This window comes from Mesoplodon mirus (assembly GCF_964341445.2).
Source record: "Mesoplodon mirus genome assembly, chromosome: 2".
Classification (NCBI taxonomy): domain Eukaryota; kingdom Metazoa; phylum Chordata; class Mammalia; order Artiodactyla; family Ziphiidae; genus Mesoplodon; species Mesoplodon mirus.
This window is the reverse complement of record NC_138977.1, coordinates 171,467,150-171,490,700: the sequence shown is the minus strand read 5'-3', so window position 1 is coordinate 171,490,700 and position 23,551 is coordinate 171,467,150. Positions and strand designations below refer to the sequence as shown.

Genomic DNA, 23,551 nt, shown 5'->3' with positions numbered 1-23,551 from the left:
CTTGGGGAAGTTTCTTAAACTCCTCTGAGCTCATTTGTTATATACCATGTGAGAAAATATCTACCTCCTCTACTTGTTATGAGGATTCAATGATAACATGTATCTCCTACACCATCAGGCTCAGTGTCCAGCAGACCACAAGTGAACATTAAACATTACTTCTGTTAATCCTTCAACCTCTACACTCCTTCACAGATTCTTTGGATATAACTTAGAATGGGTTTTTCAAATATCTGGACCTAGACAAATAAAATCAACCGCATACACACACATATCACTGTAATCTCTAGCTTATTTTTCTGGGTCCAGTAGAACGTCCACTAAATTTGTCAGTAACCAATAAAGAGAACTCATTTTCATTTCCCCGTTCTGTAGAGAGATGTAATAAAATGACAAAAGGTTATTGCTTATGTTAAAGTGTCTTTGACTGCAAAGAACTGAAAACCAATAAATAAAAACAGCTAACAGAATGAGGAAAATGTATATTCTCACGTAGGAAGTCAAGAGACAACAGACACAATGAAGTCATCAAAGAGCCAGAATCCAGCCAATTTGGTTGGTGGGGAAAATTAGACTGAAAGAGTATACGATTATTGCAAAGCTTCAGAAAATAGATTCTCTTACAACTGTGTTTATGTCTGTACATGTACTTGAATATCATCTTGGTGTTTTTTTTATTCTTTCTGATTGAAAAATTACATGATTTTTTAAGTAGATTTTTTTGTTGAGGTTTTATTTTTTCAATATCATTAAGCTGATGGCATGCCAGTTTGAAAGTGATCTAATCAGTTCATAAAATCTGCATAATGACCTTGGTGATATAGAGCAGAAATAAATAAGGACAGGGCACACCTCAGCATATGGAATACTGTTCATAGCATTCATTAAAAAAATATTCAGTTTTGCAGTCTCAGCTGGTCCTGTACGTGGCTGAGCACAGCCTCGACAGGATATATTCCTTCCAAATCTGGTTAAACTAGGACTGTAAGTAGTATAGTTGCTAGTTGTGGTGAAAATAGTACAGTATTTGTACAAGTCTGAAGAGTTTCTTTTGTTTGATATACTGTAAATGTAACTATAGAAAAGACTGTTAAACAGAAACTGCTATGAAAACCAAGGTCAGCCCATACTGAGACAAAGCAGATGTGGTAGGCAGATAGCTAAGATGACCCACCCAAGACTCCTGTCTCCCGGTTATTCAGCTAAACATTAATCCAGGTATTGCTGTGGAGAAATTTTGCAGATGTAGTTGAAGTCCCAAATCAGTTGAACTTAAAATGGAGAGAGCCTTATTAGTCTGATCTATTCACATGAGCCCTTTAAATGATAAGGGAAGTAGAGAGAATCAGTGGGTAAGAGGGACTCAATACACCTTTGCTGATTTGAAGATGGAGGAACTTATGTGAAAAGAATGCTGACAGAGGCCACTGGCTAATAACCTGCAAGGTAACAGGGACCTCAGTCCTACAACCAAAAGGAACAGAATTCTGCCAAAGATCTGAATGAGCTTGGAAGAGGTTTACAAAGTCCAGGTGAGAACCAGAGTCAGCCAACATTTTGTGTGTGAGCCCCTGAGTGGAGAACACAGCCAAGCCATGACAGACTCTTTCCCCACAGAACTGTGAGGTAATAAGCTTGTGTTGTTTTAAGTCACCAAGTTTGTGGTATTGTTGTACAGAAATTGAAAACTGTACACAGACCTGCTCTCTGGGCACTTTTGTCTTTTTTTTCCTCAAATGATTTTGAGTACCTGTAGAATTTAATCGTGTTGTAAGCAACACAATGAGTCGACCAACTGAACCCTCTTTTTGCATAAAGTTGGGAAAATCCTTTTCTGAATACTCTTTGAATCAAATAACTCTACATGCATTCCAATAAAGGCTCAGGACTTGGGCCAGATCCTGGGAAGCCTTTTCCTGCAAAATATGGGCAACTTCATTTTGCAGAATCAACATAAGTGACTTGAAAAGAGAATGTTAAAATAAATCAACATTTGTCTAATTCTTAGAATAGTACTAGGATCTTTATATACATAATATCAATGAGTTATCATTTCTTCACTATAAAGTGCTGTTACTTTTCACGTTTTATAGACTGAGACTCAGAATCCTGGGACATTTCAATGACTTCTTTGTTAGTACAGCTGAAATCGGACCCTATTTTTTGGTGTTTTGGGTTTTTTGTTTTGGCTGTAAATCTCACATAATATTTCCCTCTTACACACAGTTAGAGAATAGAGCTGGAGATGAGGAGAAATTGTGCCTTGTACCTTATATTTCTCCTTCATTCTGGGTGATGGTGGGGCCTCATGGGTCTGAGGATGTGCCTACATCTCCACACTTTAGCAGCTGAGTCTAATCTTGATTATCACCCAGCACTCATCTCTTTTCCAATATTAAGTAGGAAAGTCTTTCTCCCCCTTTTTTTTCCAATCTGAAAATCATATTTAACCACTTTGGCCTCATTTTGGCCCCAAGGAGTATATTCAGGGAATACAGAAGGTTCTTAATGCAAATTTTGGAAGTAGCAAAATATCTAACGTGTTGGTTGTATCCAGTTATTTTTATTTTTTTCTTTTTTCATTGTTTATTTTAATTTTCATTTGTTTTACTTCCCTGTGATGTCAGTATTTCTTAGAGGTTATTTTACAGATGAGGAAACAGACTAAGAGAGAATAAATGACTTGCTAAGAGTTCAAACACCTGGGAATATTGGAACAAAAATTTAAAGCTAGTTTTAGTTCTTAGTGATCAGGTTGTATGCTCTGAAAACTGAAGGGCTAATCTTATCATTCTGAAATGAGTTTTTAACAGCCCAAATGTTGAATACGGTAAGATTTTTAAAATTTGTGTTGAACTAAGAAGTGTTTTCTCTTGACACTGGTGGTCTCCCCTTAATTTCTGTGATTATATTTATTGTAAGCAGTCATGAAGATTGGGAAGTGGAACCAAGATTTTGACCTCAAAAGTCCAGGGACAGAGATGTATTTAAGACAAAGTGGTGACCTTGAATAATACAGCACAAGGCATCAAAAATTTTCCCACAGCACAACTGGATAGAAGAGAACAGAAGAATTACAGAGAAAAAAATTGTTTTGGAGTGCAAGGAGTTCTAAAAACTTGCACACAAGTTTTAAAGGAAACTGCCAGATCAAGTTTATTTTCTAATTTCTTAAAAGCCAAGAATTGTTTCTGTATTTATCCATTCAAGATAAACATTTTTAATACTCTGTTGTGAACACCTCTGGGCTCTATAAAAATCAATCCCTGCCTTCAAGGTATTTACCAAGTCTAAAGGGAGAAGAAAAGTCCACAAACAGAATCTAGTGATAAGAGCAGTACAGTTCATGGCATAGCACCATGTAAATTTTGAAAATTCTCCTCCAACTGTAGAATACCAAGTCATCTTTAAATTGTCATGCTACTAGGATAGTGACTTTCCAGAGCAACCCCAGTTTCAAACGACGGAAATGGAGAATGGAAATTTAATTTAAAAGAACCTATGCTTTTCCAATTGGATTACATATTAAACAGGGTGGAATAATATGTGAAGACAGTCATGCTTCCCAATGATACGTCTCTGAGAATGAAAGTCTCCATCCATCATCTTTATTGTATCAGTGAATTCACTTCATCTACCTTTTGAAAGTCATCCTTGCTGGAGGTGGTGGGGTGTTTTGTTTTCACAATTTAATCAACTAAGTAATGGGAAATATTTTTTAAAATCTCAAAGGATAAAAAGTTGTCTTGCCTATGAAATAATTATATTATAACTCAGCTTGATATGTTCACATCTTGAAAACTAAGAAAATAAAAGCCACTTTCTCAAATGTTAAATATATACAAACAATTATGATACATCTGTAGCATAAAACACAGTCAGACAAAAATACAACTTGTTTAAGCATCCTCCCATAAAGAGACTTTTTATCTGATCTGGGGGCACTCCAGACACCAGAATCTTAACTATAATAATTAGATGGAGTCCATGTGGTAATTTGAAAGTAGTTTAAAGTTATGACTTTGTAAAATACTAAGTAATTAATAAACAGTTGGATTCATACTCAGAATAAGAACTTAATAGCTTATGATTAAATTCACTTAAGTATAAACAAATATATACATATATTACATAAACAGTTGAGTTCTCAGATGAATTTCAAATATGTCTTCGAGCATGCCACTCTCCCCAACTCTCAATGTGTTCACAAACCCAGAAACTCTCTGAACTTGTCCTTTGGGGGTCTGGGAGGTTTCATGGCATAAACATGGCTGATTAAATCATTAGCCATTGGTGATTGAATTCAATCTCCAGACCCTTTCCCCTTCCTGGAGGTCAGGGGATGGGACTGAAAGTTCCAACACTCTAATCACCTGGTTGGTTCCTCTGGCAACCAGCCCCCATCCTTGGGTGTGGTCCAAAAGTCACCTCATCAACATAACAAGAGATAACTTTATCTCTCTCATGGTTTTAGGAGCTCTGTGCTAGAAATGGGGACTCAGACCAAACATATATTTCTTATTATAAATCACAACATTACAGTGTCACTTCTACTTTCCATTCATTGGGCAGTTTGACACATGGTTCCAGCGAACCATTAAGGACCCATGAAATACAATCTCCCCATGGGTTTGGAAACATTTGTTGATAAAAAACCCTAAAGACACACACCTGAAATCCTCTTCTTGTCTTGTCCAATTCATCAGGTTCCCTTTTGGTGTATCTCAGGGGTTATTACTGCATGTTCTTCTAAGTGTCCAAGATGCTTTCTGGTCTCTGCTTATGAACTCGTACCCAGCTCGCTTTAAGTGTGGTCTGTAACAACTGTACTGCTTAAGAAGGTAACTTCTTCTAAGCTGGCCAACTTACCTGCCGTCTCTTTTTGCCAGAAGAATGGATGCTCTTCTTATTTGGGGAGTTATGTGAGTCTCCCTTGTTTTCTTCTCTGGTCTGAGTGCCCAGTGTCCAGTCTTTGTGTTCTCTTTGTGTTCCCTTTCTGTTCCGCCCACAGTCTGCTGTGCTACTTATCAAAGAGGTGTCAGTCTACTTCCTTTGTCAGAAAGAATAACTGAAAAAACAGTCTCTGGATGAAACATGGATGTCATTACATTTCTGTGGGTAGAAACCTTAGGTTTTCAACGTAAGCACCTCACAACCATTGTCATGTATGCCTTCCTTGGCAACAGGAGTAGGTGTGAGAGTTGATGAAAAACATAGATGCTTAAAAGATGTGACATTTTAGTTATCATAAAAGGGTTCCCAAGGAGTTATTTATTTCACAAGGACTTTTACTTTTTCTCCATGATATTTTTGTACCATAATTCCTTTTTTTTTAAAATTCCTGAAGAGGTATCTCTAAATGTTTAATAATTGTTCTGAACCTGAGGAGATGGTATACACCAGAACAGAGTCATTTATGGGAAGAGGAGATTTCAGCCAGTGGAGTGGACAAATATTAGCATGAAAATACATCTGATTTGCATATCACTGTAACCATTTCTAGAGCATTCCACCAGAGTTCTGACAACTTTCAAGGAAATGCTGAAAGACTTTCTTAAGAGGTAAAAGTATAGGAACTCACAATGCACCTCAGAAAATAATTTCTTTAGCAATTTCCTATGCATACATGGATCTCCCTTCAAAGCACCATTCCCAACACTTTTCATGGACTACTTTATTTCTAATGTACTAATCTAAGCATTAGTAGGGAAAACTTCTCCTTAAATTAATGAATAAAAAGTCTCCTGGGTTTCTACTGACATTTATTTCCAGTATATGGTAGCCTTTATTCTTCTCAGCTGTCATTACACCTGCAGTGTTCCTCTGCCTTTGAGGGTAAATTCTGATGATATTAGAGAGAGCAGATTCAATTTATAAAACTAGAGGAGGAGGCATAACTCATATCTGTTTTATAGGCTCATTGCATTATATCAGACCGGTACTCTACTGGGTTCAACTGCTTTGATGAATACCATTTAACCTTGGTATAGCCATGTTGAGGTTACAGCGACTCTCTGTATAATGGAGTTCTGCTTACCAAATTCTAGATTATTAACATTATACTAACAGCTCATATTTAATGAGCAAATATGGTGCACAAAGAAGAGGGCTAAGATAATAACATAATGTGCGTTATCTTACTAATTCTGATAACACACCTCTGGTGTCAATAGTTATCCCCATGTTACAGAGGAGAACAATAGGACTTAGATGAAACAATTTGAAGCTATGCAGCTTTTAAGCAGAGCTTCAGTGCAGTCCTTCTACTTCACTCCAGAGCCCAGGAGCATAAGCAATTCACTAAATTATTTTAAATGCTTCCTGGCAGAATGATACTAGCTATTGTATGGACATGAGGGTGTTTGCAATGTCCACACATCAGCCTAGACATCAGGAAACACAGACACAAGGTAAGGCTCAGCAGCCCACCGTGTGGTTTATGGCAATTCCTATAACCTCAACCTCAGTCTCCTTGTTTTTAATCTGAAGCCATTGGACTGGATTACAGGTATTCCCCGCTTTTCAAAAGTTCTCTTTACGAAAGACCTATATTAATGCCTGTTTTCCCTAATCAAAAGAAGTCTGAAGAGGATTTTTCACTTTTATATAAAAAGGTGAAAAGTGAAAATAGCATTCAGCGTTCATTTTGCAGCTAACTGATATAGAGGCTGCACACCTCAAGCATAAAGGAACACCACCAAGCTCCTTTCCCAAGAAGAACTACACTTTGCATCTCAGCATCAAGCCTCCATAGTTGTTTTTTTAAAATAGATCTTTATTGGAATATAATTGCTTCACAATACTGTGTCATTTTCTGTTGCACAGCAAAGCAAATCAGCCATATGCATACATATATCACCATATCCCCTCCCTCTTGAGTCTCCCTCTCACTCCCTATCTCAGCCCTCTAGGTGGTCACAAAGCACCGAGCTGATCTCCCTGTGCTATGCTGCTTCTTCCCACCAGCCAACTATTTTACATTCAGTAGTGTATATATGTGGATGCTTCCCTCACTTTGCCCCAGCTTCCCCCTCCCACCGCATGTCCTCAAGTTCATTCTCTATGTCTACCTCTTTATTCCTGCCCTGCAACTAGGTTCATCAGTATTTTTTTTTTCAATTCCATATATATGTGTTAGCATACGGTATTTGCTTTTCTCTTTCTGACTTACTTCACTCTGTATGACAGACTCTAGGTCCATTTACCTCACTACAAATAACTCAATTTCATTTCTTTTTATGGCTGAGTAATATTCCACTGTCTGTCTGTGAGCATCTCTGCTTTATCTCAACTTATTTTGTGCACACATTAGCAAGGTGTGTCCTAGGTAATTGCTTCTGTGTTTTCTGCCATTTCAACTTACAGAAAGTTTCAGAGGAGCACTCTACTTTTGGAGAGCAGGGGAAACCTGTATCTCTAAAGTTGCATAAACTCTCAAGTTTCCTGACTCTGTGATCAATAGACTAGGCTCTGCCATTTTCTAATTATGAGAACGTGGGTAGTTTCTCTCTAACAGTTTGCTCATGTAAAATGGAGGTAATGCTAGCATCTATCCATTCACATGAGAAAATCCATGTAAAGCATTTAACACAATGTATTAACTTATCATCATCACCATCATCATCATGCTAATTATTATTATAAAAATCTCTCTTGGGCTTCCCTGGTGGCGCAGTGGTTGAGAGTCTGCCTGCCGATGCAGGGGATGTGGGTTCGTGCCCCAGTCTGGGAAGATCCCACATGCTGCGGAGCGGCTGGGCCCATGAGCCATGGCTGCTGGGCCTGCGCATCTGGAGCCTGTGCTCCACGATGGGAGAGGCCACAACAGTGAGAGGCCCGCGTACCACAAAAAAGAAAAAAAATCTCTTTTATTAATATTGATATTAGTAGCAGCAAAATAATCATAGAACATTTACAACTGATCTTGACACATTCTCATAACCCTACCTAAGGGAGCTGAGAAGGATCATCAGAGAACACATCTACAAGGCCCCAAAAGGCAAGTGTCTCTTCACCCCTTGACAAAAGTATGGCAGTTACGTGCTGAGAAAATCTCATTCCACATTTATTGCATCCTGATCATATCATTGCAAAGGGTTTAAGAAGCACTAAAGGAAACTCGCTGGTCATAACAGATACATATTTTTTATTAAAATTTTTTTTTTCTTAATCAATATCCCCAGTTTGGGTTGAAAAGTCTTCCTTTTGCACATGGCTCTCTCCAACACAACCATGATGGGTGGCTTTGGAGGCAAAGAGTGTTGTGCACCAGAAGACCACTTTTTCAGTCCTGATCGAGAAAAAAATGATAATCCAGAAGGCAAGATAACATTGCAATGAATGGAGTCAGGGAGATTGATTCCACTAATCTTTAAATTCCATAAAAGCAAAAATAAAATTAAAAAAAAATTCACTTCTGTATCTTTGTTGCCCAGAACAGTGCTCGATGCACAGAATGCACTATAAAACTATTTGTTGAAAGAATAAACACATGTATGCCTCTGAAAACAATGTGATTCCAACAGGTTTCTTCATTTTACTTCATTTTCCTCACCTCAGGGTTAGTGAAAATGTTAGAAGAGATGATGTATGTAAGAAGGCATTGAATGTACACTCATTAAACAGCTATGGTGAGGTGGTCCAGCAGCTTGCCATCAAAGCATCCTTGTCTGCATAAAAAACTTGCACATCACTTTACCTCTTGGAGGGATCTGGACAAATGCCTTGATGTCCTCTGATAATTTTCAGAATGATGATTAGATTCATGAGGAAAGCAAATTACTGTTGCTTGTTCATGGGATTTGGTGAGTGTCAAATTACCATGTGACTCTGGTCAGCAGCCCCTCTCAATGTGAAACTTTCTCATAAACAAGTGGTGGTAGCACATATGGGTACAGCCTTTCTGGAAATCAATGTGACTGTGCATTATGAAGAGCCTAACGTGGTTTAAGCCCTTTGGTCTTGTGAGTCTCCTTCTGGGATTAGTCATAAAGAAAGAACCACAGGTGCAATCACAGATATATGCACTAGAATGTTAATTACATTATTATTCCTATGTAGTTCAAAAATATGCTGAAATCCCCTAAATATCCAACAATATGACAAGTGCAATGGGCACATTATTATGCAGCCATTAATAATAATGACATGGAAAATGCTCAGGATATTTTGTTACAGTAAAAAGAAAGAAGATGCAATACTATATTCTTACATTATTCTAATTTTATTTGTACAGTATATTAATACATGCTTAGATAGAAGAATAAAATAGTTTTACAGTGGCATAATTAAGGGTAATTTTTATTTATTTTTTTCTATAGACAACATATATTCATGAAATGATCACTTGCTAATAATCAGATGAAATGTCATTAGAAAATATAATATAGAAGCCATAAAGCTTATAAAGCTATATAGAAAGCTATATATAAAGCTATGTATAAGCTTATAAAGCTTATAAAGCTTATAGAAGGTTATAGTAACTTCTCAAAGTATATACGAGTGAAGCTTTCCTCACCCTCTCTAAAGCTGCGAATTCTACTGCTTCTTGGGTTCTTGGGTTCTTCCTCTTAGAGTGAAAAAATCCTAATTAACAAATTCATACTTAGATATCTAGGCCTTACTGAACTTGTTTATTTGAAAATATCATCCTTTAAAAATGACTCCAGGGGAAATGAAAAGAATTTATATTGCTAAGTGATGTGATGATGGTTCTATTAAAGCATCAGTGGGAGAACTATTTCAGAGCACAGACATTTGGAGCATTTTCAAATAAGGCTCCAAGACAGACACTGCTAACAGTTCACCAAGTTTGTGTTCTTATCTTCTCCCTGGGCACATGAGCCTTCTCTTGTGGTTTGGGGTGGACATATTAAGTGATTTCTCACCAAAAAAATAAAAGTGGAAAGGATATGTACCACCTTAAGACCTGGTCCATAAACACCTTTAATACTCACTCTTCAATGTCTTTTTCTCCTTCAGATTAAATGATCACAGAGACATCACATGACGATGGCCAAGCTTTCATTAGCCTCTGTCCCTTAAGAACTCTGATCTGTTCCCCTCCCCCCAAGACTGTTGGATAAGCAAGAAATATACTACATTCTTTTAAATTTATATATATTTAAGTTATATATTTGGGAGCATATTTGTTACAGCAGCAAGAGTTCACCTAACACAGCCACATCTTTTATGGTATACACTTAGCTGTACACAGGGCCTCATCAAATTCATTCTTAATGGAGAGGTGAGATACCTCTTTTGTGCAGAAATGACTCCACAAACCTGGTGAGGGAAGAGTTAGAGAACAGATCATTCACACCATTTTGTAAATCACTAGAGTCTTAAAAAATCTGATTAATTTTTTTTTACCTGAAGGTAGTAAAATGAATTGCTTTCCCATAAGAACTCTTTAGAATAAATAAAAGATCACCATTCTATAGATTGTTATTTTTGTGTGTTCTTTTATGTTGCTTCTGACCTTTCTTGTTCTATTTGGATGTAGGTCCATGAGGGCACAACATTTAACTTGTTTATTGCTGTTGCCTTGTTTCCCAGAAAAGTTCTTAGAATAATAAACATACAGTATGCATAATTTATTACATTAACTTACAGATGTAAGTTAATGTAATAAATATAAGATGGATAAAGACAAATTCACTTGATGAGACTTACCACCCTAAAACTTGACCAGGAGTTTTTATCTTTTTAATTTTTTAAAAATATTAATTTTTATTTATTTATTTGTTTGTTTGTTTGTTTGTTTTTAGGGCTGCGTCAGGTCTTAGTTGTGGCATCCAGGATCTTTCGTTGCATGCATGGGCTCTTTGTTGTGGTACACAGGTTCCAGAGCACGTGGGCTCTGTAGTTGTAGCATGTAGGCTCTCTAGTTGAGGTGCGAGAGCTCAGTAGTTGTGGCGCGTGGGCTTAGTTGCTCCGCAGCATGTGGGATCTTAGTTCTCCAACCAGGGATCAAACCCACATCCCCTGTATTGGAAGGCAGATTCTTTACCACTGGACCACCAGGGATGTCCCTGACCAGGAGTTTTCAGTTGGCAGAGAATGGATTTCATTTGACACAGACATGTGATTAAATATAAAATACATATGAGACCATCAATTTCTGAATTTCATTTCACATTATAAGATATATCTATCAAATACATCTAGAGATTAGAGACAGCTGACAAGTTTGCTGGCTGCAGATGTCCGTTCATTTCCCATCTTTGTCTCTGGCTAGAATCATTTGAACTCCAAGGCAAGTTTCCAGCTTTGACCTTGCACAAATTCACCACCTGATGGCAGACAGCCATCTATTTGTTCTCGCCTTACTATCCCCAGCAGATGGCACAGAGATAAACAGCCAATAAATCACAATTTCCATGCATGAGAGGGTCCAACTACAAAGTGCTTATTTGCTTTTAAAATTGGTTCTGTTGCTGCCAACTAGACAGAGTCGTTTAGTCAAAACTTTTGAGTGATGAGCTACCTACATGCCATCTTCTTTCCTTTTGGAGTTGTAGCTGTTGATTGTTCATTTGTTTATGTATTAGTTAAGATTCACCAGAGAAACAAAAACCAGTAGGTGTGCATATATACAGAAAGTAATTTATTTTAAGCAATTGGCTCATATGATTGTGAAGACTTAAAATCTGATGGAGGAGAGAGGCAGACTGGAGACTCAGGAACTCAGGAAGGAATTGCAGTTCAAGTCCAAAGGCAGTCTTCTGTAGAACCAAGAAGAACCAATGTTGCATATTAGCTCCCAAGACAATGTGCTGGAGAATTCCCTTTTGCTCTGGAGAGAGTAGCATTTTGTTCTATTTAGGCCTTCAACTGATTGGGTGAGGCCCACCCATATTATGGAGGGTAATCTCTTTTACTCAAAATCCACCAACTTAAATGTAAACCTCATTCAAAAACACCCTATAGAAAAATCCAGAATAATGTTTGATCGAATAATTGGGCATTATGGCCCAGACAAGTTGACATGTAAAATTAACCATCATAATTTGCTTGCTTGCTTTTTTCCTAATTTGTTTTTGGCTGTCTTTTTTTTGCTCCAATCCTCTCAGGTCCTTGGGGTCATTATTTCCACAGGGCTTATTTAATTCAAAACCTTGTGATGATCTGGAAGTTCCAAGCTCACATTCCAGCTCTCCCACTGGCTAGCTGAGTAACAAGGCACTTTACCACATAGCCTAGTTCTTCCTCAGTGAATAGAGATTCCTAAGTCATAGGTTTATTATAATGATCAAATGGGAAAAATCCACATTGATGAGCTCTGTAAACACAGGTTCACATTGAAACTACTATTCGAAACTGTGTTTATATATCAAAGGTACTACCTTTCAAACCAACAAAGGAAAAAACAGAAAATTCCTCATGTGAAGCACATTATAGTTGTGAATAACTGGCTCATTAGAATAAAGAAAGATCAAATTAATACATCAAGTTTATTCATGAAGGGACAATGATTTTAAGAGTTAAGAAAAGCTTTAAAAACCACAAATGATTTTTGAAGATCCCAGTAACAGTGTCAAATTTAAAGTATACAGAATATTCATGTCTAAAGGCAGGGAAATAAACACACCCCTGATTCTCCCCCATTGAATCCTGGAGATGTCGGGTAGAATGGGGTCCTGTGAGAATTGAAGCAAGGGAGCTCAGGTAAGATGCACCTGTTCACAAGAAGCTACCCAGAAGAAATGGATAGAACTTATCATTTCCCCACTTTCAGTGTACGATTAACATCCCACATGTGGTTTGATGTTGGATTATTTTGTGATTGTCAGTCTCCACTGCTCAAGGAGTGTCTCCAGTTCAGAATCCTGACCAGATTGTTCTTGCAACTCCAAAGAGTGAAAGCGTTTTTGCGCTTACCTCAGTCTCAAGTCCACTTACTTAGTCCTGATTTCGGCATCAAGGCAGATCTTTCCTAACATTTTAAATTGCAGCTCCTTCTACAGAAAATGTCCAATCTCAGAGGGGTAACTTTACCCTCTGGTCCCACCAAGTCAGTAGTCCAACATTAGTGGAGTTCCCAAGGTCAGTATCCTTTAGTCTTAAATAACTCCAACCATGGGACAAAGGTGGGAATTCATTATGTTCAGGCCTGTTTCTTTTCAAACCTTCCTCTCTAGAAATTCAACAGATCTTCAGATCCTGCCTTACTCAGAGTTACTTATTACTAACAATGTTACCGTTCAGTCCTACAATCTGTTAACAGAAATTAGTAACTATTTCTGTTTGAGACTTGTTGGGCCACTTTATACCCAAAGGGAGCACATCATTTTCTCATTGAACTAAAGATTATGGGGGTCCAGCACATCTCCAGAGGATACAGCACCAAGATCCAGCAAAGACCACATCAGAAACATCTTGCAATGTCCTTGATATATGAAAAACAAAGTAATTTTTTCCGACCTCGTTGATAATATACATACATGTTCTTAAAAAAAGCAAGGGCTTCCCTGGTGGCGCAGTTGTTGAGAGTCTGCCTGCTGATGCAGGGGACATGGGTTCGTGCCCCGGTCTGGGAAGATCCCACATGCCGTGGAGCGGCTGGGCCTGTGAGCCATGGCCGCTGGGCCTGTGCGTTCTGAGCCTGTGCTCCGCAACGGGAGAGGCCACAACGGTGGGAGATCCGTGTACCGCAAAAAAAAAAAAAAAAAAAAAAAAAAAAGCAGTGTTGTTTTTTTTTTTAATGTGTCAGACCAGCTTTGATGCTGATACTATACAAAGATTTTTACAACAGTAACTTTTTTTTCAGTCTGTGAGAACTGGAACAAAGAGAAGTTTATAGTGTGCTTTTTTTCTTTTTGTGATAATGTGGATAGATGGAGAACTTTCTTGGTGCAGCTTTGCACCATAGACAGTTCTATTTCAAATGGGCAAAAAATCAGTTTTATGAACAATTTGCTCATATTGCTTCTCTACCGCTTTCTCTAGGAATGCCCCAGCGGGGTTGTTAATGAAGACACCTTCAAAGAGATTTACTCGCAGTTCTTTCCACAGGGAGGTAAGTACAAATGTGGACCAGTGAATTCTACTCTCAGTTAGAATTATGCTTGCAATCTTGAGTTTGGTTTAATCTTTCATGGCATGACTCTACATTTTTCATCTTTATGTCAGAGAATTAATACACAGTAGGCAGTGCATACGATTCTCAATACATCATAAAAGTGAGCTACTTACAAATTATCAAATATCCTAGAGTTCACTCTTTAGCTTAATGCAAGCAGTATTACTGTGTGCTTGATACCACATCTCTCAAAGGTGCGGTGCTTTCTAACTATGATGGGTGAGTCCTGGATATGCCACAAAGCTTTCACATGCATTATACGTCTCATTCTCCCAACTCTCAAAATTAGGACAAATGGAATTATCCTCAATTTTCGGATCTGAAATCCAGGGCTTAGAGAAGCTAAATGTTTTGCTCAGAGTCACACATCCACTAAGTGGCAGATCTAGGTTAGAACCCAGATTTTTCTGTAACCTCATCTAATATTCTTTCTGCTCTTCCTCTCTCCTTCAGGAACTCTCCACTATCACCCCTACCCCTGCATCTAAGAAAATTAATACTACCCTAGACATTATTTTAATTGGAACAAAAACAAGGAATGCATAATGATAATACATACCTGTTAGAGATGAGTGAGAGATATATTTGCCACTAGACCTTATAGTCTCTCCTTTAATCACTCAGCAGGATGCCCAGATCAAACTTGTCCTGCAGCCTGCACTGTGTCCAGCTGTGTATTAGGTGCTGATGATGTAAGAGGGGTGAGATGTGGTACCTGCCCCCAAATATGTTAGAGTCTAGAGTAGCAGATGAACAATGTCAACATAAAAAAAAATAAGTGTGAGGATAGGGGTTAAAAATATAGTATTATAAAAGCACAATGTAGGCACAATTAGGCAAGCTGAACAACAGGGAGGAAATAAAAAAGTCTATCCAGATAAATTGAGCCTGAGCTGAAGTAGCCACCTTTCATCATGTATCTAATACGTGTCTGGCCTTGGCATGTGTTACCCATCACCTCCCAACAACCCTAGTTATGGTTCTCCCTTTCTAATAAATGTGGAAACTAAGGTGCAGAGAAATTCATCCATTTCTTTGCCATCCTCTTTTCACTTCAATTCCACTTAAAAGATCCACCATCACCTGATGCTAAAATAACTGCTGTGGTCTCTGAACTAAGTCTCCCTGATTCCACCCCTCTTCTCCACTCCCCAACCATGCTGTATTCTCAACATGAGCCAGAGTAATCCTGGTAAAATGTAAGCCAGGTCGTCTCACTGCTCTGCACAGAATCTTCCATCCCCTCAGAGCATAAGCCAAGGTCACCATCTCCTGTTCTATCTCTGGCTAGTCCTTCACCGACCCTCCCCTTCACTCACCTCATTCCAGACATCCTGGCCTCTTGCCCTTCCTCCAGCACAGCATTCCTGCTGCTACCTCTGGGCCTTTGTTTTTTTATTTTTTATTTTTGGCCACGCAGCATGTGGGATCTTAGTTCCCCACCCAGAGATTGAACCCACACACCCTGCAGTGGAAGCCTGGAGTCTTACCACTGAACCACCAGGGAAGTCCTATCTCTGGGCCTTTGAATTCACTTGTTATTCTCTCTGCCTGGAATTCTTTTCTCCCGAATATCCATCTCAATATCTCACCACCTCTGCTTTTATTCAAATGTCACCTTCTCAGTGAGGCTTCCTCTGGCTACACTGGCTTAAACGACAACCCTTACATATCCCTCATGCCTTTTCTTTATGTTTCTCTTTAGGTCTCAAGAGCATCTAATAATATATATTTTATTTGTGTTGTTGCTTACTGTCTCTTTTCCCACTAGAATGTCATCTCCAAGGGAACAGAAGTTTTGGTCTGCTTTGCTCACTGCTGTATCCACAGGTCATGGAACAGTGAGTGACAAGTAGTTGCTCTAGATACTCACTGCAAAACAGGGTGAATGCATGGATGAATGAATGACATCCACCTCACCATGGGATAATATCTGTAAAAGGCACTTTGAATGTATACAACACTTAAATATTAATTGTTTCATACAAAAATTAGATTCACATTTGGCTTTAGATATTTAATAGGTTGAATTTGAAATTGAAATTGAAAATTTCAATTTTGGGCATGGATTATCAAAATAGAAAGTTTCACTTAAGATGGACTTTTCAAAGAATTAAATTAGAATTCGGAGAAAACACAGGGTGATCCACTATTACATGAATTTGGATACATCATAGGTGACAACTTCCCCAACCTCATCTCATTAATAACAGCCCACAGACAGGTATTGGTCATAGGGTCTGATGCCAGGATTGTAATGGATCCTTTGTCTGCATTGATAAGGAATTTAGAATATCATTTGTTTAACACATATTTCTAAATTATTAAAAACCATGGAATTTTTAAAAAGAATGATGTTTACTATAAACTAAGTGTCTGACAATGTACTGATAGGCATTAATATCAAAGCACTTAGCACAAATGGAGTGTGCAGTGGTTAAGAATCCGCCTGCCAATGCAGGGGACACGGGTTCAAGCCCTGGTCCGGGAAGATCCCACATGCCGTGGAGCAACTAAGCCCATGCGCCACAACTACTTAGCCCGTGTGCCACAACTACTGAAGCCTGTGCGCCTAGAGCCCATACTCTGCAACAAGAGAAGACACCGCAATGAGAAGCCCGCGCACCGCGAGAAAGAGTAGCCCCCGCTCACTGCAACTAGAGAAAGCCCGCACACAGCAGCAAAAACCCAACAGAGCCAAAAAAAAAAAAAAAAAAAAAAAAGCACTTAGCACAAATGGAAATCTTTTATTATCTCAAATGAAAGTTATTACATGCTACAAATTGGATACAACTCCACATTAAAAATTTATCCTTATCTGAAAAATAACATTTCAACATTAGAGAACATCTACTTAAGCACAATCCTTTGCAAGGGATTCTTGTTACAAAGTCCAAAGGGATTTGTGGAACCATCACTTTTGCACTCTTAAAAATTCATTGATTATTCCTGTTAATTGAATGCATAAATCTAAAAGCAGCCAGAATTACTGAAGGAAATTAAATATTTTAAAAAATGATGTCTTACAATTTTAAAAATTAATATTGTGCATGCAAATTGTATCTTGCAGTGCTGCTAGAAAAGGGAAAATGTCCTAAGGAAGAATGTATTCTCCAATGGCAGGCAAATCCATGTTATGGCCATCCTCACATTCCTGTGGAGTCATTTATTTAGGTTGATGGCCTGAAAGCAACAGATGTCTCTCATTATGAGTCGTAACAATGATGGGTCCATAAATCACAATGTCTCACAGTCTCCTCCAGGAAGGTTCTTTGTCTTATTGCCAGAACCTTCTGCAATTTGTACTGTGTCAGGCTCTTTAGTTTTCTCTACTTCTTAGCAAGATGGTTTACCAAGCATGACTTGTTTGGAGTTCTGGATGTCAGCACAGCTGGACTGAACAGAATCTTCCTGTTTGTAAGGGATAAAGTATGTCTCCTATAAAACAAGCCGAGAGGAAATGGCTTGTTTGTGCCATTACCTGTATCATCACAGCAATGCTTTTCAGTGCCACGTACAGGGGAAACCTTAGCTTAGAAACTCTTAGCTCACCAGGCATTTTTAAAGCTCATGAAAATTCCAATTTCCTGGGCTACTCCTGCTTCTGTTGTAGGAATTTTGCATTTGCTTTGACTATAGGAGGCACCTGATAAACAGCTACTGAAGGAACGAATCAATGAGCTTCAGTCAGAAGAATCTAAGTCAACAAATATTTATTGAACAATCACTGCGTTCAAGACACTTGAGGCACTTAGATGAGCTCTATGGACATAAAGGTTTAAATTTTTTTTCCAAATAACTCCACCCACTGAATATCCTTCTCATGCGCAGACAATATTTCTAGGAATTTTCAGGGTGATTTAGAGAGAACATACTGAACAGAGACTACCACTCATGTATGTGAACCTGCCTTACTGTAGTAACATTGCCATGAATTGTATATTCAAATGCATTAATCTAATTCTGTACCTTTTGCTTGAATTCAGGTGGGAGTAGGGGATTTGTGGTGGGAAGAAAGAAATCAACCAGACTGATTTCAACCACAGACCTGGAACATGATAATCAAGTGTATTTGTTTAAATATTCTGAAATGTATGTGTATCAATGGCTTTTTCAACCAAGAGATTAGTTGGTATCATCACTGTGCTCTGGACATAATTGGGTTAAAGACACTGGACTAAGTCAAGAGTCCTGAGTTTACAGATAGATTCTGCCCCCACTAAAATGTGTGACTCAAATAGTTTATTTCTCTGGACCTCAGGTTGTTCCTTCACCACATGTAGAACAGAAGAATTCTCATGTTTTCCTTCTGTTCTAACATCCTTTATTTCTAAGAGTTAGTGTTGGAATGTCTTGATTTCATTACCAACTCTACCGTTAACTAACTAGGTGACCAAAACTACGTCCCTATCATTACCTACACCCACTTCCTGCCTTTGTTAAATGTAGATAAATAGCTAAATGGTATCCAAGATCACTTCCTATCCTAAGACTCCACAAATTTTGTCCCCTAACTGTAAAATTTCAACACTTAATTTTCAGCTTCACAAGTAAAATTACAGGAAAATGAGCAAAGTCATCATATGATACTCAGTTACTGTTTTTGTTATATGGAAGGAATTATGGTCAAAGAAAACTGTCAGCTCATATGGGAAGAGCAGAAACCATTGCCATTTCTTTTGAGCTCTGAACTGTACTGAAATCTAGAATCCAGGATGCCAGTTATTCATCCTTTTAGTAAATATTTACTAATATTTACTAGCACAGTCAGATGAAATCAGACCAAGATGGTTTTGTGGACAGTTTCCTTTTTCTCTACAGAATCCACCTCTGTGCCCAGTCAGACACTTCCAATGCCTTATCTCCTTCCTCTCACCCCATCAAAGCTAGTAGCATCATTCCCCTTCTTTAAAATCTTTCACTGTCTCTGGATGTCTACTGAAGAAATCCAAACTCTGTCAGAAACTCAATACCATTCATGATATAATTGTACTGATTTTCACTGAGCATGAAGTTCCATTAAGTTAGAATTTCAGTCACTTAGATACACAATTGAGAGTTCACAAAAAAATAGGAATGTTTTCAGGTGAACTGTATTAACCTGTAAAAAAATTTTGATCACATTTATTTAATAATGATAGCTAATAATTAGTGAACATTTAATATTTACCTAGGACTGTTCTAAGAACTTTGGGTATAGTATCTAATTTAATCTCTTTATGATGACTCTCTGAAGTACATATTGTTATCATTTTGTAGCTGAGGAAACTGAGTCACAGAGAGGTTAAACAACACGCCCAAGGTCATACGGTTAATAGTTGGTAGAGCTGAGATTCAAATTCGGACAATCTGACTCCACTACTGTATTAGCAACCTCTCTCTGCCTGGTATATCTAGGTTAGAAAACTGGCTTCACTTCCAGGAAACTTGCCAAGGTACATTTAGAGGAACAAGACGTCCTCTGAACCACATTAGGGCAAACCTTGAGAGTGTGTGTCCCATGTGTCAAGCTTTAAACTAGAACAACCTCATCTGAGAAGGATGGTAATTATTGTATGCCTACATTATCTTGTGTTTTAAGTTTTTAAAAGTTGCCAACATCGTTTGTTCTAAGCCATTATTCATGGTGAGTTCTGCTTGCTAAGGTAAAGGCACTTACTCTTACTGTATAAATAAAGTAACAAGAGACCTGCTTAATGAAGCTCATTTTAAAATATGCAAAATCCCTTATTTTTTCTTCCCTGAAAATAAGTTTAGCATACCATCTGTCAACTCATTTCTCCAAAGGGCACTAAATAGTTCAAGAAGTCTATGTAAAAGTACTGTTGAGAGCAAAACAACTTTGTAAATAGAAATAGACTGACAATTCTTGGGAATTCTATATGGAACTTCCCAGCAATCTCACTAAATTGATTGTAGTCAAAACCCTGGTTTCACACCCAAAAGGGCTTCTTCCTGTGACCAATAAGCAAAGATAGACATCCACTCTACAAACAACAGTTTTACATACTGTTAAGGCCCAATTGTGGTGCCTGTTTGGCTTTTTGTAAACAGTGTTATTAATTCATACGTTTAAAAATAAGTGGTTCCTCACATCATATTTAAAGATAAGAGGTGAAAGAAAGTGCCACCACCATTTTGAGAAACTGAGTATACAGTTTACCTTGTGAAATATATGGCCTGCAACAGAGTTAACCATTGGGGTGAAGCATTCAGGGAAAACAATCCATACATAGGCCATGGATGCTTGAGAGCTAGGAGAGAAGTTTGCATGACCTCTGACCTCCCTTATTTGGGGAGAGTCATTCTCTACTCCTGCTTCTATGACTTAGTTTCTTGACAGCCTTCAAAAAGCAATTCATAAAGTAAAAGGTGAACAGAAGTTTTGCTAAATCCCAGTAAAAATAAAGATTAAAAGTTATAAAATAGAAATAGATGAGGCTTTAAAAAGAAGATAAAAGGCTAGAGCCAATGAGCTAAAAGGTTATAATTTTTTTAATATAAAAAAGCTTACAATAAAAGGCTAAAACCCATGAGATGAAACATTTAGAAGAATCACGTAAATTTGATCAAGGGTCAAGCACAGAAGCACTTAAAAATGAAAACTGTGCACTAAGAAAAGAAAACAATAAGAAATATATATATACTTTAAAAATATAAAGGCAGAAATTCCAGAGATTAGGGAGACAAAGGAGAAAATGGAAGGAAAGAAAAATTAGAGGAAAATAACCTACTTGAAGCAAACTCAGAGGAAGTGTTAGATTTCAGAGAACTTCAGTATCATTAGGCACCATCGTGTGGCACTGGGACAAGAGAACTGTCCAAAGCTGTCTACCATTGCCCAGAGCCTCTAATCCCATCCAGGGCCCAGGCAAAGCAGGAGCTCCCCACTGCTTTCAACTGGGAACCTTTAGGACCACACAATCTACTTTCAACATGGCCTCAGAAACTTCCCAAATCACCCTGGTTTCCACTTCATCAGGCAGCCTTACTGGCCGTGGGCTAGCTTAGCTTTTTGGTCAGAAAGACCTAAGTTATATTCCACTCTACTCCTTATGGACTGTGTGACTTTGGGCAAGTTTTTCAACTTCTCTGAGTCCTGATATCCTTATCTGGGTTGTAAAATGATGAACAAACTAATAATAACAACACCAATAATAGCAATTCATCTGTGCCTCATTATTAGTATTTTTATTATTTTACTTCATCTAGAGATAGTCCCTGCCAAGCACTACGCGATTTCCAGATGCATCTTGTTAATCCTCACACTCACCTATGGTAACATTACTCATTCCAGGGTCAGTAACATCACCCAAGACTCCCATGTGTTCAGAGCATTTCCAGCCAGAAACTTAGAGAGCTTCTGTCACCAATGGCCTCTGTAGGTAACTCACACCTATGAATCTCAAATTACAATCCTCTATGGAGAGAAGGTGGGTAGCTGAGAAGAAAGCACAGGTCAAAGAGGTAGAGTAAATTTTCCTGGGTAGAAAGAAGCTTGGGACATGCTATACAAATCCTTTGTAGGATATTGAAATGCTAACTTATTATTTTATTTTCAACATTTCAGACTCTACCACATACGCACATTTTCTGTTCAATGCATTTGATACGGACCACAATGGAGCTGTAAGTTTTGAGGTAAGTCTTAGATTTTTTTTTTTTTAATATGCTTTGACTTTAGACACATTGAAAGGGATTTAGTGCTTCTAAGGTGAAAATTTGAGTTTGGTGGTGTAATTTTTTTTTTGCTTTTTGAGCCTTTTATTCCATTATTATTATTATTATTATTATTATTATTATTATTATTGTAATAAGGACACTCAACAAGAGTAGGCATCCTTGCCCTGCTCCTAATCCTAGAAGGAAAGGTTTCTATTTTTCTCCATTGAAAGGTTTCTGTTTTTCTCCACTGAGTGTGATGTTAGCTATGGCCTTTTCATGTATATGGCCTTAATTATGTAGAGATACTTTCCTTCTATTCCTAGTTGACAGTATATATCATGAAAGTGTATTGAACTTGTCAATAGTTGTTTTTTCTGCATCTATTGAGATGATCATATGATTTGTACCCTTAATTCTGTCAGTGTGGTATATCACATTCATTGATTTTCATATGTTGATTCAGCTTTCCATCCCAGGGATAAATTCTCCTTGGTCATGGTGCATGATCTTTTTAATGTGCTGTTGGATTTGGTTTACTAGTGTTTTGTTGAGGATTTTTGCATCTATGTTTATCAGGAATATTGGCCTGTAGTTTTCTTGTGATGTCTTTGTCTGGCTTTGGCACCAGGGTAATGCTGGCCTCATTTGGAAGTATTCCTTTCACATCAATTCTTTGGAAGAGTTTGAAAAGCATTGGTGTTAGTTCTTTAAATGTTTGGAAGAATTCACCAGTGAAGACATCTGCTGCTGGGCTTTTCTTTGTTGGGAGGTTTTTGATTACTGAGTCAACCTCCTAGTTATAGGTCTGTTCAGACTTTCTTTTTCTTCATGATTCAATCTTGGTAAGTTGTGTGTATCTAGGAATTTATCCACTTTTTTTTAGGTTATCCAATCTGTGGGCACAGAATTTTTCATAGTAGTCTCTTATGATTCTTTTTATTTCTGTAACATCAGTTACAATATTTCCTCTTTCAGTTCTGGTTTATTTATTTATTTGAGTCTTCTCTCTTTTTTTTCTTAATCCAGCTAAGGGTTTGTCAATTTTGTGTATCTTTTCAAAACACCAACTCTTGGTTTCATTGATTTTTTTCTCTATTGTTTTTCTATTCTCTATTTTATTTATTTCTGCTCTAATTTTTGTTATTTTCTTTTTCTAACTTAAGCTTAGTTTGTGCTTTCTCTTTCTCTTTGAGGGATAAAGTTGCATCGCTTATTTGAGATATCTCTCCTTTTTTTAATGTAGGCATCTATTGTTATAAACTTCTCTCTTAGTACTGCCTGATAATTTTGAGGAGAGGAAAGAAAAAGCCTAAGAACAGTTACTTTCCCTCATTGTATTGTCAAGAAGCTGCTCTTATCTTTCAAAATAAGTGTGAATGACAACACACATTGAGTTTGCTTTCTAGTACTTTCTATGTGTTTATATAAGAAAAGTGCATTTTCCCAACTGCATGACAGCAAACCCAGAAAGCAAACAATTTAATTAATATTTACTGGCATCCACTGTGGGCCTATTACTGTGGTAGGCCTTGGAAATACAAAGCTGTTAAAAACCCTGCTCTCGAAGGTCCGTAACTGAGAAATAGAAGAAAGAAATTAAATATAACAAAATGCTACATTCACCACACTGACAATTTTATAAGGAAATCCCTTTTCAAATTATGTACTTCAAGTGATTTGTATTTAATTTTGTTCATAAAATACTACATGTAAGCATCAGTAAGATGAAATATGTCCCGAGTATTCACATAGCTAAATACATTATTTATTTATAATAGAATAATAAATAAAATATAATATTTT

General features: G+C 37.6%; 1 protein-coding gene across 4 annotated transcripts in view; it reads left to right on the top strand.

Moving 5' to 3' along the window:
- The window catches only part of KCNIP4 (potassium voltage-gated channel interacting protein 4), a gene marked incomplete at its 5' end in the record, with an annotated part of 1,187,261 nt that overhangs the window by 1,143,460 nt on the left and 20,250 nt on the right, over positions 1–23,551 (top strand). For all 4 annotated transcript variants that reach the window (XM_082611091.1, XM_082611092.1, XM_082611090.1 and 1 more), the window contains 2 exons: positions 13,951–14,020; positions 21,654–21,724. In XM_082611091.1, the coding sequence (XP_082467217.1) occupies positions 13,951–14,020; positions 21,654–21,724 (141 nt within the window). The remainder of the gene's footprint in view (positions 1–13,950; positions 14,021–21,653; positions 21,725–23,551) is intronic.